At 33.6% G+C, this 14,494-nt stretch overlaps 1 protein-coding gene across 2 annotated transcripts in view; it reads left to right on the forward strand.

The window, feature by feature from the left end:
• The window catches only part of LOC123670549 (protein jagged-1b), a 173,831-nt gene that overhangs the window by 130,965 nt on the left and 28,372 nt on the right, over positions 1 to 14,494 (forward strand). For both annotated transcript variants that reach the window (XM_045604037.1, XM_045604038.1), the window contains exons 3-5: positions 684 to 738; positions 5,995 to 6,249; positions 6,865 to 6,925. In XM_045604037.1, the coding sequence (XP_045459993.1) occupies positions 684 to 738; positions 5,995 to 6,249; positions 6,865 to 6,925 (371 nt within the window). The remainder of the gene's footprint in view (positions 1 to 683; positions 739 to 5,994; positions 6,250 to 6,864; positions 6,926 to 14,494) is intronic.

Consider the following 14,494-nt stretch of genomic DNA (forward strand, 5'->3'; position numbering starts at 1 on the left):
TTGGCTTGTGCACACCTGGATAATTTCGACAGGGTTAAAAATATCCATTTGACTTTAAAGCTTTATTGTTGAAATTTAACCATTAAGAGGGGTCTATACCGTTTCAGAGATCAGTTCAAAAATTAGTACGCTTTATTTTACGCTAAAAACCATCGATTTATATGAGGTTCTAACTGTTATTAATTTTGAAAAGTTCGTCATTGCGGAAAGTCCTTTTTTATAATTGTTTTGAATAAAAAAAGAAAAATAAGATTTTTCTTCTTTTTTGAAAAATAAATATATGCATGAAATAACTTTCCCAACAAACTTTTTTTTATGAATTTTCATAAAACAATATTATACAGTGTCTTGCCGAAGGCTGAAAATGAGTTTATTTTCGAATTGAAAATAAAGACGTAAAAACGTATTTGAATTCATGCATGTGGTAAATCAGAGGAACGTTTGAGATTGCTTTACTCAATCTGAAAAGTGGTGAGATCTCAAAAACACTGAGGAGACAGGAGTAGTTGAACTTTGGCAGATCAGTCACGTGGTATAAATCCCTGTTAAGCAATCAGCCAAAATATGTATCTTTTTCGATGCACTGCGGTCAATCCATGCGAAATTCAGGTCTAACCCAATTTTTTGATTATAATACGAACTTGCGAGAAACAAATATATTTACAATTTTTTTTTTGTTTCAGAGATCCTTCACACTCATCCTACAGGCTGTGGACCACAACAACTTCACATCACCAGGTAAGAAATCATGATACATCCCAAGCATTATGCAGTAACTGAAAGGAAGCAATGTCGAACATTCGTTTTGGTGGTCCCGAACACATCAACCAAGTACACGATCTAATCAATCAATTTTTTCATTTCGCTCCGTCTTGATTGAGTACTACAGATAAATAAATTCTGATTAGATGATTGATCGGGGATAATTTGAGTTAAATTTTATGTAACATAACACCGGGCGTACTAGTTACAATTCATAGCAGAACAATTTTTCATTTTCGTTTCTCTATAGACGCCGTGATTGAGTATTCTCCTCTTCGAATGACTTATTAGCAATCAATTTTTCGAGTGGGTCGACTGAGAAATCCCATGTTGGTGTGTTTATGAAATGGATTCATTGAAATAACAGCACTCCCAATTTATACAGACATACATCATGGCAGATAGAAAGTAGCACCTCTGAGCACTTCACACAGAGAAAAACTCTTGTTACCTATTAACATAAATGTATTCATCTGTTTAGGAGCTCATCATCATTAGAATACATATTTATTCGGAACTGTGACATCTTCATCAAATTAGATCATCGAAAGAATTTTCCTTGGTGAGCTGGAATCCTTATAAAATTTATCTCACTGAATTTTTCATTCTTATCCTTGGAGTCTCTGGATCTGGAAAAAAAATATTCTTTTATTATGCGCCAAACGTAACTTGACTAATATAAGTTAAAAATTATGTGGAAAACACGAATGATTTTGGAAATTTAGAGATAGTTATAAAGTTAATAGGAGATTTTTTCAATGCTAGATTTTTCTACGTCCATGCTAAAACAAAACAAGATTGAAATCGTTCAATCTTGTTTTGAGAGATCTGATTGTTTATTGCACATTGCACATAATAAACATTCAATTGCATTGATTAAGTCATTCGTGGGAGATTGTATGGCTTTTCAAAGAACTATAACTGCATATAAAATTCAAGTTGAAATTTTCCTTCTCGATGCAAATCGACAGTGCTAATTATTCATCAATTATTTTGCTATAAAATAAAACTTTTGATTGACATAACAATTTTAATGAACATAGAAAAAATATTGTGCCATTATTATTTTATCATTTTTTTAATGCTTAATTTCTTGAATTATACCTCTCATCAGAAAATATTTCCTTTTTCTACATCGATTCATCATATTCGATTTTCTGTTGTGAATAGGGTGACTAGTTTCTCCGATTGAAATATCTCAAAGTAGTCATCTATATCGTCTGATGGTTGTTGAGGAACATATTGGCAGGTATCATTTTCTACCTGGATAAAATTACAGAGCTTCTGGGATTAATTTGTTTGTCACAACAAAGTAGGGTTCTAGTCATAGGAACATATAATGGGGTAATGATACATATCCTAAGAAAAATGCAGTTATAAATATAGATCCATCAAAACGAATGAGGTTCATTTAATTTTTGATGAATCATTAGTAGTTCGTTATAACGTTCCAAGGGAAAACCCAGTACTGTTATTCGAATAAGAATAATAAGATAGAATAACTTTATTTTCATTTCCATGTAATCGTACCTCATTGTTACTCAACTGTTTTTAACTTTCTGTTTAGTTGTTCATGTTTAGAAATTACTAGTTCCTTCTTTGAACACTGAAGTATGATTACAATTTCAATGATTCCTCTTAGAATAAAGTTTCATATCAAGATGAAACCTATTATTTTCCTTATAATGTCATAGTTTACATTTTGGGATGCTCAAAAAAAAATCTACAAAAAAATTCGTTTGTCAGCTTTACGCCTTGCCTTCTAGACGTTCCTGAGAAATGATGGAAACCAAGCATAGATGTAATATGAAAGTAGTTTCTTTTATAATTTTTTAATTATCCTATTAGCTTATAAGAAAATTTAATGAAAAAATGATGAAGTCGTTGACTTATTAGGAGCTTTTGAACATTCCTCATTTAATTCGAAAATTAGAGAGATTACGACGAAATGTAAGATCGATCTGTTGAGGAAACAAGTGCTCAAAAATAATGTAACTGTAGAACAAATTCTTATTCCCAATAAGTACAATGACTTCATAAAACACAGTAGCAACAATACGTTCAAATTGAGCCTAAAAATGGCGAATGGAACGAGGCTTAGCCATAGAACTTAATAATACGATTGACTAAACTTCGTCAAAATTAAAATTATTGAGGCTGATAGATTTGCATATGGAACAAATTTATTCAACTGAAGAATACCTACTACCATAGTATAAGGAAAGGATAGTAAGCCAGTGTAGTGCTTTTTTCATTTTGTTGATGTTGAGCGCCATCTAGTTGTACTCACGTTTTACTCGAATTTTACTGTCAAAAATTGGTCCGTAAAGTGGAGCCCTCTGGAAAAATCGGTGTTATTTTGAAGAACTAAAATATTTGAAATAGAGTGGTCAGAAGATTTCTATATTTTGATATTTTTTCTACTCTGTAATAAGCATTTACGCCAGTGGCGTGTATTTGTGATAACATAAAAATTGTTGGCAATGTCATGCGACCCCTTTTCAACCACGCCACTGAATGAATTATCGTATTGTTTCTGCGCCATCTATAGCTCATGATTCAGTGCCATCTATTATCGAGTTACTTCTCCAAATCCAAATCCAACTACAGTAATGACCCCTGGTGACTATTTCCTTGCCGTCAAACTGCGGTTGGCTTACTATCCTTTCCTTATACTATGCTACTACAGTAAAAAATGGGCCTTAAATTCCGAATGAATCCCAAAAATCAGGTAAACGGAGAATGTAAAGAAAAAGCCGCCATATTTAGGCCCAGAAACCGGCAGCCAATCAAAAACGAGACCACTCGTGTCGCCACTGTGTTTTATTAAGTCACTTTACCAATAACTACGAAACTTAATTATAAAAATATTGAATGTAAAATTGTGAATATTTCATTTTTTTCGTTTTCGTGGAATGGTAATTATTTCATTAGTTCATAATGCTTTTTGTTGTTTTTTGTGACGAAAGTTAAGTTTTCTGGAAACATCTAACACATATGTTTCCTGTCAATAACAATTCAAGCCATACCGTATTCCATGTTTACGTATATTCTGGTTTCTGAATGAAGATAGATAGCATGACACTTTCGTTTTACCTCCGTAAAACCGTCCTTGCCTGAGGAAATCCCATAATTGGGAATATCAGCCCACCTGATACACACCCTTAGGACAGTCGTGCACGTTTATCATTCACTCGTTGTTCATTCATTCATATTTAAAAGGTTGGACTCGGTTCTTTCGGCCCACTACACAACAACTACTACAGGACTGATTCATCCTTCTTCCTTTTTTGCGCGGGTCTGTACGAACAATAGTATGCTACTGACCTACTGACGATAAGCAATAATGGAACAAAAGGAGTTAACTGAAATACGCGGGGTATAGATTACGTTTATGGTCTTTGATCTTGCCAGGACGGAAATTGCACGTATGTACGCGGGGGACTTCATCAATGGTTATGTGACTGAAATCTTCAAGAGGAAGAGATGTTATCTCCAAAGAGCGGCAAAACACTTGCCTGTTTTCTATCGGTTCATTCAATGAAAGATTGTAATGAACTATTGTTGACGACGAAAACAATGTAGATGATTCAGGTTGAAAGGAAAGAAAGCTCCATCTTTGTCACTATCGGACGGACAAAAATTTTATTGTACACTCACTTCCTTTGATAGAAATCAATATCGACGTTCAGAAATCTTCTCGTTTGTTATAAACTTCCATAATCGTTGGAGAAAGAAAATGACTACACCCCTCAAATTGTCACAGTTTATATTTTGAAATATTGAATCCGGAAATCAAAATTTCTTGAGGAAGGTAAGTGTTTGGTTGTTTTTCTAAAATCGGTTGCAGATAGGACAAAATTATAATGAACAAAAAAGTTTAGTACCAAATCAAAGTTTCTTTTCATATTGTTTTCACACTACCATTGGTGCACCATGAAAAAGTTCTGGAGGAAAAAAGCGGGCACTGCTCCAGAAAAAAAAAACTTCAGTCTGTAGATTTACTTTTGAAATTGGCATATCACGTGATATTAACTCTAATCTGCACTATCTATGCCGAATTTAGGTTGAATATCTATGCAGATAATATTATATATAATATATGCAGATGTTATCACAAAAAAAGACTTTGTGGGCCCATGTATATATAACTCTTTTTCTTAAAGTTATCTGAGGAATCTCCCATTTTAGTTGGTACCTCCAATTTTGGAACACCGTGTATTTTATATCATTGTTTTCTAAGTTATGTTTGGTTGATTTAGGTACTTATCATAGTTTTCCGAAAATTCAAAAATGCGCATTCCTTCACTTATTCTGTATGTCATTGGCCAGAACTGAATTCAATCTCGAGGATGTTTTTATAGATTCCAAAGTGCTCAACCTCAAATAGAATTTTGCTGATTGCATAAAGAGCAATTTTTCTACATTCATTCATTTCATGAATGCGAATATTTCAATATGTGTCTCGCTGTATATCGAGTCTTTAATGAAGCTAGTTATCCGGTTTATTCATAATCACATAATAGTGTTGCTTCGAATACTTATTGAAAGGCACTTAATGAATATCAGAGTAATGCTCAATGTACGTTTGAGATGTGTAAATGGATTCTTAATGGTTGTCGTTCCCGCATTCATGTTATGAGAATCAATTCATATTATACTGTCTTCATCAGATTAATAATATTTCTATTTGGGGCTTTTTGTTTCAAACAACTTAGTAACTTCTCGCTCGCTTTTTTTAACTTTTCAGATGAATTACGTTGCGCACAATTACCCAAAATTAAGAATGTGCGAAGTGAAAGACAAGTAAAGTTGCGAAGTAGTTTGGCGCAAGAGGCCCTAAGATTTATCTATAGTCTACACATATTGTGTTTCAATATAATTATTTTTTACTTTGAAAATATGAAAAAATGCAAATTGAAAAGTAATAACAGGTGCATAGTAGTTAGGTGTGATAGGTCCCCATATCATAAAACTCTGTCGAAAGTCATCACAAAGATAAAAAAACAATTGTGGAGAAAGAAAATTACAGAAACTTTGAATTGATTTGGAAATGGAAAAATATGTTTCGAATACAAAAAATGATGTTAATTGAATAATAAATAATACATTTATTGAAATCAAAATATGAATATTAAAATATTTTCCACTTGTTTTTCATAATTTTTCAAAATTCATGTAAAATTCCAATCAGATGTAAATAAACTTAAAATGTTTATTCTTCATCTACAGGAAATCAAGAAATCATCGACGAGGCAACTTATTCAGGAATCATAGATCCCAGTGCGGAATGGCACACCCTCAACCATAAAGGACCACGAGCGAGTCTCACATACAGGGTGAGAGTGAAATGCGATTCACATTATTACAACGCAACCTGCACGAAATTCTGTAGGCCAAGGGACGATAAATTTGGCCATTATATCTGTGACGCCAACGGAGATAAAGAATGCATAGATGGATGGAAAGGAACCACTTGTGATGTTGGTAAGTGAAAACATTTTCCTAGTAATTATTATGGATATATTTCAGGTAATTTCTTTTCATAATACAAAAAATTTAAGTTTTGCATTATCCAGTTTTCTGGATTATTTACAGTATCTGCTACCAAGATGTTGTTTGCCAACGCCAAAATTCCTTACATTCAATTTCACAAAAATTAAGAACAGCAAATGAGCAAATTCCGATATACCGAATGATTTTTTTTTATTTATTCATTCAAAAATCTCGAGGGAAACATCAAAACCTCAAAGAATAATGTTTGCTTCATAATTATAACTAATTTTTATGGAAACTAATAATCAGGTCTAAAAGTTTTCGAATAAATTTTACATCATCTGAAGTTCACTATACTGTAGCCATTTTGATTCTGTATTATATTGATTCTATATGAAATATTTCATATCGTTAGCTTGTCATCCTGGTTGCTTCCAAAATCACAAATTTCTTTCGGATTTCCATTAAAGACTAAATTCACACTTCGGTAATAGATTTTTCACGTATCGAATATAGATACCAACCATTTGTTTCTTTACTCTCTATATCAACTTCCGAGAAATAAAAAGAATGCAGAAGTTTATCGAAGTTTTTCTCTTCTTACAGCTGTATGCAAACGAGGATGTCATCCGCTCCATGGTAAATGCGATAATCCAGAAGAATGCAAGTAAGTATCCCACAGATTTCGCGAAAAAAAAATCCTTATCAAGATTGCTCTGAATTGGAGCTCCAGTTTTGCGTGTTGAACACAAGATCCGAAGGTGATAACTATATATACGAAATGCTGAGAAAGATACAAAGCACCTAATAACATTGAATCATTTCACATTCCTTGCCTTCTATAATTCGGTAAACCTAGCATTAGCCAATAATCGTGTCTTAATTCGTCTGCATTAACAGTTAACATGGTCCGAACAACTCGCGAACAAATCGTATCATAACACAAACAAAGTTAGACGATCACGGCCCAATTCGTCTACTTATCTATAATGGCGAAGTCGTGATCGGCTCCCATCAATTAATCCAATTATCCTAACCTCCAATGGGCACCGAATTAATACCAACATTGCGGACTTGATTGCTCCCTAACAGTAAATACGAAACATACGTAGAAATGATCTGTCTATGATAAGGTCGAATAGAATTACGAGGAAGTCAGAGTGAGGTTGGACTTTCACGAAAATTTTACATCCGACGACGTTCAAAGAGAAACTGAGGAATCTCAAGAAGTTATGCAAGAACAACATATAATAGCATACATTCTTTACACTTCGACTATCATGTAAAGTTTTACCAATCGTATTTTAATTTTAAACTTGTCCTTATTTGAAGTTGCAGTCCACTAAATGATAAATTGATCGAGAAAAGTACTGATGTGAAAATGATTAGAAAATAACCTTGATTATTTCAAATCCCTAAGTTCTTCTTTAGTACCATATTCACAAAAAAGTGGGTGTTCATTCAGATAATGACCATCTTTTGTAAAAGACTGAACCAATATTTATTTCCTATGTACATTTATACAGTATGACAATTTAAGAAGGCATCACCTTCAATATCTCGCTATAAAATGTTACTAACTCTTCTACGATTGTTTTATTTTTCGTATTAGTATTGACAGAAATAGTCAAATGCAAGTTTTGCAAAGGCAATTGAAAAACCTTTAAAACAAGGTGTCTCTAAACTCCCTTTTCCATTTAAGATTTTAGTGATTGTGTGATCTAGCCTACAGGGTTAATATAAATTGATTGAAACCAAGCCTATAAAATGTCCCCATATGGATCAAAGTTTAATACGTACTTTTGCATGGGGGTTGCGATATAAAGAGTGGTAGTTTTTCAAATTGACACACTGTATAGTAGTCCTCAGGAAAAAAAAACGAAAAATACTCTGCAAAAAGGTATGGCACTATGCTTCCTAATTCTTTCCTCTCTGTAATTTCTACGTTACAACTTGAGAGCCATCATCGCAGAAGCAAATTACAAAATTATAGATGTTGTGACTATTAAAAGAATCTGCTAACAGAAAGCCACGCAGAACACTCGAATAAATAACACAAAGCTTGAAATTTACTTGGAAGATAAATTTCGATCAGCATGGAACACTATGGATTTCAGAAAATATTATTAACTATGTAGATTTTGAGAGGTACTTGTCAGTTCTATGGAATTTATTCCTAACAATTTATGATGTAGCGAAATTTGTTGCAGACGTAATACTCGTGTGTTATAGATGAGTTTATGTTACAAACCGCTTTCATGAATTTCATGCACATTAAATGCAAATTACTCTGTACCCAGAGAAGTAAAATACTCATCTAATAATCCTCATTAAGGAGCAAAGATTGAATGCCACATAAATTTCAGTGAAGAATATACGACGACATAGTTTATCTATTGGTTGTATTTATTAGACTTGAAGATAGAGGACTTGTACGCTGCTTCAGAAAAGAGCACTTTCTACGCCTAGCGAATCTTCCAATAACATAAGTTTATTTGCTAATTGGAATGTTGCCTCTTACATCATTTCGGTATTTCCAACTGAAAACTGTTCAACGAAAGCAAAGAGTAATTCTTCGTCGTGAAATCTACTTCTACAATGGCTTTCCGTCTAGATAGATCTTCCACAATGTTTCAGTCTTGAGCCCCAACACGAGGTTATTCAGTCGACATAATAAATGAATCACATTTAACTACTTCGGACAACAATGACTGACAGAAGATGATAAGGCAAAAAATAAGCTTTTCGAATGTAAAAACGACTGAGAACTCGATGCCTGAGGCTAGGGTATAATCGACCGCCGACCACGGTAGCTACCTAAGCAATTACAAGACGATTACCTCTAGCGGTTTCAGCTGTGTGCTTCAATTTCAATTCAATTTACTGAATTGCATTATCATCAGAGAAGGCTCGTTGAAATGGGTGCCTAGAATTTGGAATGTTGGATTTTTTCAGTTTTTTCACGAAAAAAAATTGTTCTGTAAAAAGAGTTAGATTTTTTGAAAATCATTAATATTGTTGTTTTTTAATATAATCACACTTCCTCATTGGGCCATCTTGATCAACTCCATTTTTTCTTCTTATTTTCATCACGACTTGTTCTTTAATAATTTTTCAGTATAATTTGTCAAAACTACGAATTAATATTTTTCCTCTATGTCGGTTTTTATGTCGCCGTTCATCACTTACTCTCATTATTATTTATTTAAAAAAAGCTATTCTGAAAAACCGGTAAATTCTTCTCCTCCAATCTATGATACCACAATAATTTTCGAAATGAGAATAACAGGTCAATTGAAAATCTCCCCAATCTACCATAGTAAAACACATTTTTTTGGCAAAATTCGATTTTATTATTCAACATATCAACCCTTCCAGGGCGATACACCGATTATAGCGATCTTCCAACTTTTCGATACCATTTTGTAATACGATTTGTCTTTCGCTTCAAAATAGGCCTTAGTTTCGGCGATTACTTCTTCACTGGCGCTAAATTTCTTTCCAGCGAGCATTCTTTTGAGGTCTAAGAACAGGAAAAAGTCGCTGGGGGCCAGATCTGGCGAAAAAAGTTGATGCTGAAGCAATTCGAAGCCCAATTCATGCAATTTTGTCATTGTTCTTTTTCTTGAAATGGGGCCGTTTTTTAACGATTTCATCTTTTGAACGACCCAATAACGCTATTATATATAATAATCGCTGTTGATGGTCTGGCCTTTTTGGAGGTAATCAATAAATATTATACCTTGCGCATCCCAGAATACCGATGCCATAACCTTGCCAGCTGACTGTTGTGTTTTTCCTCGGTTTGGATTCGGTTCATCGTTTGCAGTCCACTCAGCTGACTATCAATTGGATTCCGGAGTGAAATGATGGAGCCATGTTTCATCCATTGTCACATATTTACGCAAAAATTTAGGTTTATTCCAGTTAAACAGCTTCAAACACTGTTCAGAATCATTAAAACGTTGTTGCTCTTGATCGATTGTAAGCTTGCGCGGCACCCATTTTGCACACAGTTTTCTCATGTGAAAATATTCGTGAATGATATGATGTACACCTTCAGATGATATATTCACAATGTCTGCTATGTCGATCAACTTCACTTCGAGGTCATTCAAAATTATTTTGTGATCTTTTTTTATTTTTTCGTCGGTGACAGCCTCTTTTGGGAGTCCACTGCGTTCGCCGTCTACGGTGCTCATTTCACCACTTTTAAACTTATGGATTTAATACTAGCACCGCCATCTGTGTATCAGACCAGGTACTTTTCAATTGGCCTAATATTACCTCACTAAAATAACTGTCAGTTTTTTATCCATAAATCCAAATGTATAATCATTTTTGCAAAGTGACACTGTGGACATATAAAAAATTCGATTTTTTTGTCAAAATGTTTGAATGGTGAATTTTTCCAAATTGAAACCACTCAAACATTCATCATTGGAATCATGATGATAAGGGGGTCAATCAAAGTTATATCTTATTTTATAGTTACTATGTTTTCCAAAACACGAAAAAATCAAAAAAAAGAAGTCGAGAAAAAATGTATATTGACGGACATTTTTTTATGGAAATATTAATAGAATCTTGTGGTCGTTTGTACTGGTAAATTTAGCTCCCTGTATTGTTGGGAAAAGTCCATTTTTATTTCACAACCATTTCCTTTGACGAGTCGCCACTGTTAACCATCGCAAATCGTTCCAGTACAATTTAATTCGTTAAATTCTTTCCATTCGTGGAGAATTATGATAATCCCTTCTAGTTTCCACTACTGTTTCGGTCTTTCTCGATCTCTCATGGCTCTACTGCTAATGACCGTCTAATTAAGGTTGTTTTTCTAATCGTTCACGTGAATGAATCACTATCATTAAGCATGGTGACCCGAAGACAATGAGAGTATTGTTTTGATTATTCCCGTAATTAGTCATTCCAGGGATCTGTTACAGTTTCTACAACACAAATTTCTAGTTGCGGGCACGTCTCAATCACTGTTAGGATCACTTTCATCATAAACAACCGAATTTCATCTATCTGATGTAACAAGCAATTGTTCTGCAGTTCCCATAGGTGTTCGTTATTACAAAAAGAATGACAGGGTTACAACTTCTAGTTAACTATCACTTAGACATTTGATGAAATAATTATATATAATTTTTACATATCAGTGTTTTGGCTTGTTACATTTCTGGAATGGGTGATATTGCACGGCTCAAGAGGTAAATAAATTATTATGAATAGAAAAGATTCAAAATCAATGATGTATAAGTCTTTTTTTGAAGTTCTTCTGATGTTATACTCACGTGACTACTGCTTTAAATGTAATGTGTCCTGATACCAAAAATACCAAAAAAGAAATCACAAGGCAATAAATGTAATGAAATTGGAAGCCACTGTTTCACAACATAATTTTCAAAATTAGATAAAGTCAAATGGCCCATAGTTTATGATCCTTGTACTTTTTCATGTATTCAGCTTTAACTGCTTTTTGAAATGAGAGAATTATCTTTGCCATACTCTTCATACCCCATTAGGTATATATTTTTAGAGATTTGATCAATTCCTAGATCTCCTGAAGATCAACTAAGAAACAAAAATGATATAGTCCCTTGCGCTTTTTTCAATTACCTCGTTGTTTTTTACACATTCTGAAGTCTAGACATTCGCTTCTTTTGCCTTATTTCAATGGTTCATCATGACAAGACTATATAACTCTCCGCATTAATGAAATTTTTTCGGGTCTTCATACAAAAATCGTAAAAATCTTATGATTGATTACTGTCGCCAAGAAATCTGGTTTCTTCCTTTTACGGTTACATTCTGATGAAAACGATCCTCCTATCGGTAATGAGAAAATCCCAAAGTGATTTGTCTTCAATATTGAATACTCTATCCGTCACTCATAAATGGAAATCAATAAAGCAAGCTCGTCTTTTTTTTCTTTTTTCTGCAATCAGCTCCATTTTGTCAGCCTCTTAACGTCGAATAAATTGAACGTCGATTGCTGAGTCGGATAAATCGTCCTCCAGAAAACAACAGGAAGGAATCATGTCAATTACTCCGTCTTCAAATTGTTTTTTATACCTTTCTTTATAGGACACTTTAGAACGTTTTTGCTCGAGTAGTGAGCTTCACGCATGAGTTTTATGGTTTGATTCAGAACTCCTAATTCTTAAATGCATAAATTATTTTCTCCGAAGTTTGAATGAAAAGCAGAAGATTCTTTTACTGGACCTTACTCAATAATCTCTCTCTACTGTTCTTATATGCATGAAAAGCTCTAGCAAGACGTATATAACATATATAATTTCAAGAGGTTAATACCCGAACAGATTTGAAAAATACGGATTCTATCGAGTTGAAATTTTGCCTTCGAATGTAAGATAACATCGAACATTTAAGACGTCTATCGTTCCATTTTTAGTAATGGTACTGTTTTTAATGTCAAAAGCCAAAACATGACAGCTTCAAAAGTGAAAGTTTCCCAGATAGCAGTCTATTCCAAATGAAGCCTTCTATTGGAAAATCCCTCAGAGTAATAAACATAGATAGAGGGAGCATATGTCATTTCCAGTAAGCAAATTTTCTCCCCACCATGAACTATCAAATTTGACATGAAGCGCGCGGAAATGAAAACATATCAGTGAGAAGATACTTCGCTCATTTCGCGAGTTTCTCTATAAAGAACGCATTTCTCATGTCCAAGAGTGAATCAACGTTTGATATTAACTCAAAATATATTGAAATAAATACCTAAATATATCAGAAATTCAGAAAACAAACTTCAAGCGCACCAAACGACGTGAAACAACCGATGAAATTAGGAGAGCAAAAGTTGCCAAACCTTGGATTTCAGCAGGTAGGTACAGAAAATAATAAATATTCTGCTTATTATAAATTCGACAATTAGGAAAAGTATCGGATTCCAAATATTCAAATTTTCATATTCAATCGGGTATCACTCAAATGAATATATTTCTTTCAATATAATATAAAATGAAATATACATTCATAACGATATAGTAAAATTGTGGATTAGAATCACAATCCTACAACGTAATCTAACCATGTTGGGGACATGTAAAAATTGTGTATACTCTCTCTATCTATGTTTATTACTCTATGGAAAATACTTTTTCTTTGATTGTGATGGGGACTAAAAAATGAAACTGTGTTTTTTGACTGTTGGAACGTTATACCTTTGCTCAGTTCTCATAAATTTCCAGTTGGTCAGTTCTTATACCAGTTCTTGAATGAAGTGTTTATAAATAAACTTTCTAAAGAGCTAGCTCGTTGTTGCACAAGATGCATACGATTTTTTGCATAACGTTGCAAGTTGAATAGAAAGGTGTAGGTTCGAGCTCGGAAGCTTATCCTCTATAAGGAACAAATCATGTGATATGACTTCTCAGGAATTTTTCCCCAATTAAAAATCCACGAAATGATTTATAATGAGATAATGGAGTGAATAATAATTCCAGTAGCGTGAGAGGTAATGGATAACTACACACTACGCGAGTACCGAGAGAAATAACTTCCACATAAATATTTTCTGAAATGAATAGGCAATTCTCAGAATCCGGTTAATTTTCCGTGTACATTATAATAATGAAATATCTCGTTTTTGCCTCGAGATCGCAGCATTGTCAGTATGGCTGTGACAAATTCACACCTTGGGCTTCCAGCCGAGTTATTATCGGAGTTTTTAAAGGGCGGAAATGCAAACGCGCTGTGAAATAAAACGGAAACAGGCTGTTATCCACGGACGTAAAAGCGGTGTGATAAAGTTTGTTTGCGAATAGGGACTTTCGAAAAAATTCCAGTTTCCAATCGCTAATACTTTCGCAAAGCAGTAACTCACCATACTAGTCCTATTCAACAGATTTAGCCGCAAAATTGGTATATCTACTTATTCCTCTATAATCAGAGACTTTTTTATGATAAGTATCCGAGTTCATGAAATCTTTATGAAACATTGTTTTTTAACTGGATTTCTATGATAAAAAAAAGTTCTGGTGAAAAAAAGTTAGCAGAAAAAATGTCACTCTGTAGATTTTCAACCGAAATAAGCATATCACGTGATGCAAACACTAAATAGGAATAACTATGCCAAATTCCAGTTGAATATCTTGTAGAGTGCAGATGCTATGAGAAAAAATTCTTACTTTACAATTACTGTCCTGTATAACGAAAACAGAGTGTTTCCGAGCCCATGTTTATAGAAATTTTTTTCTTAAAG

Source organism: Harmonia axyridis, chromosome 1 (assembly GCF_914767665.1).
Source record: "Harmonia axyridis chromosome 1, icHarAxyr1.1, whole genome shotgun sequence".
NCBI lineage: Eukaryota > Metazoa > Arthropoda > Insecta > Coleoptera > Coccinellidae > Harmonia > Harmonia axyridis.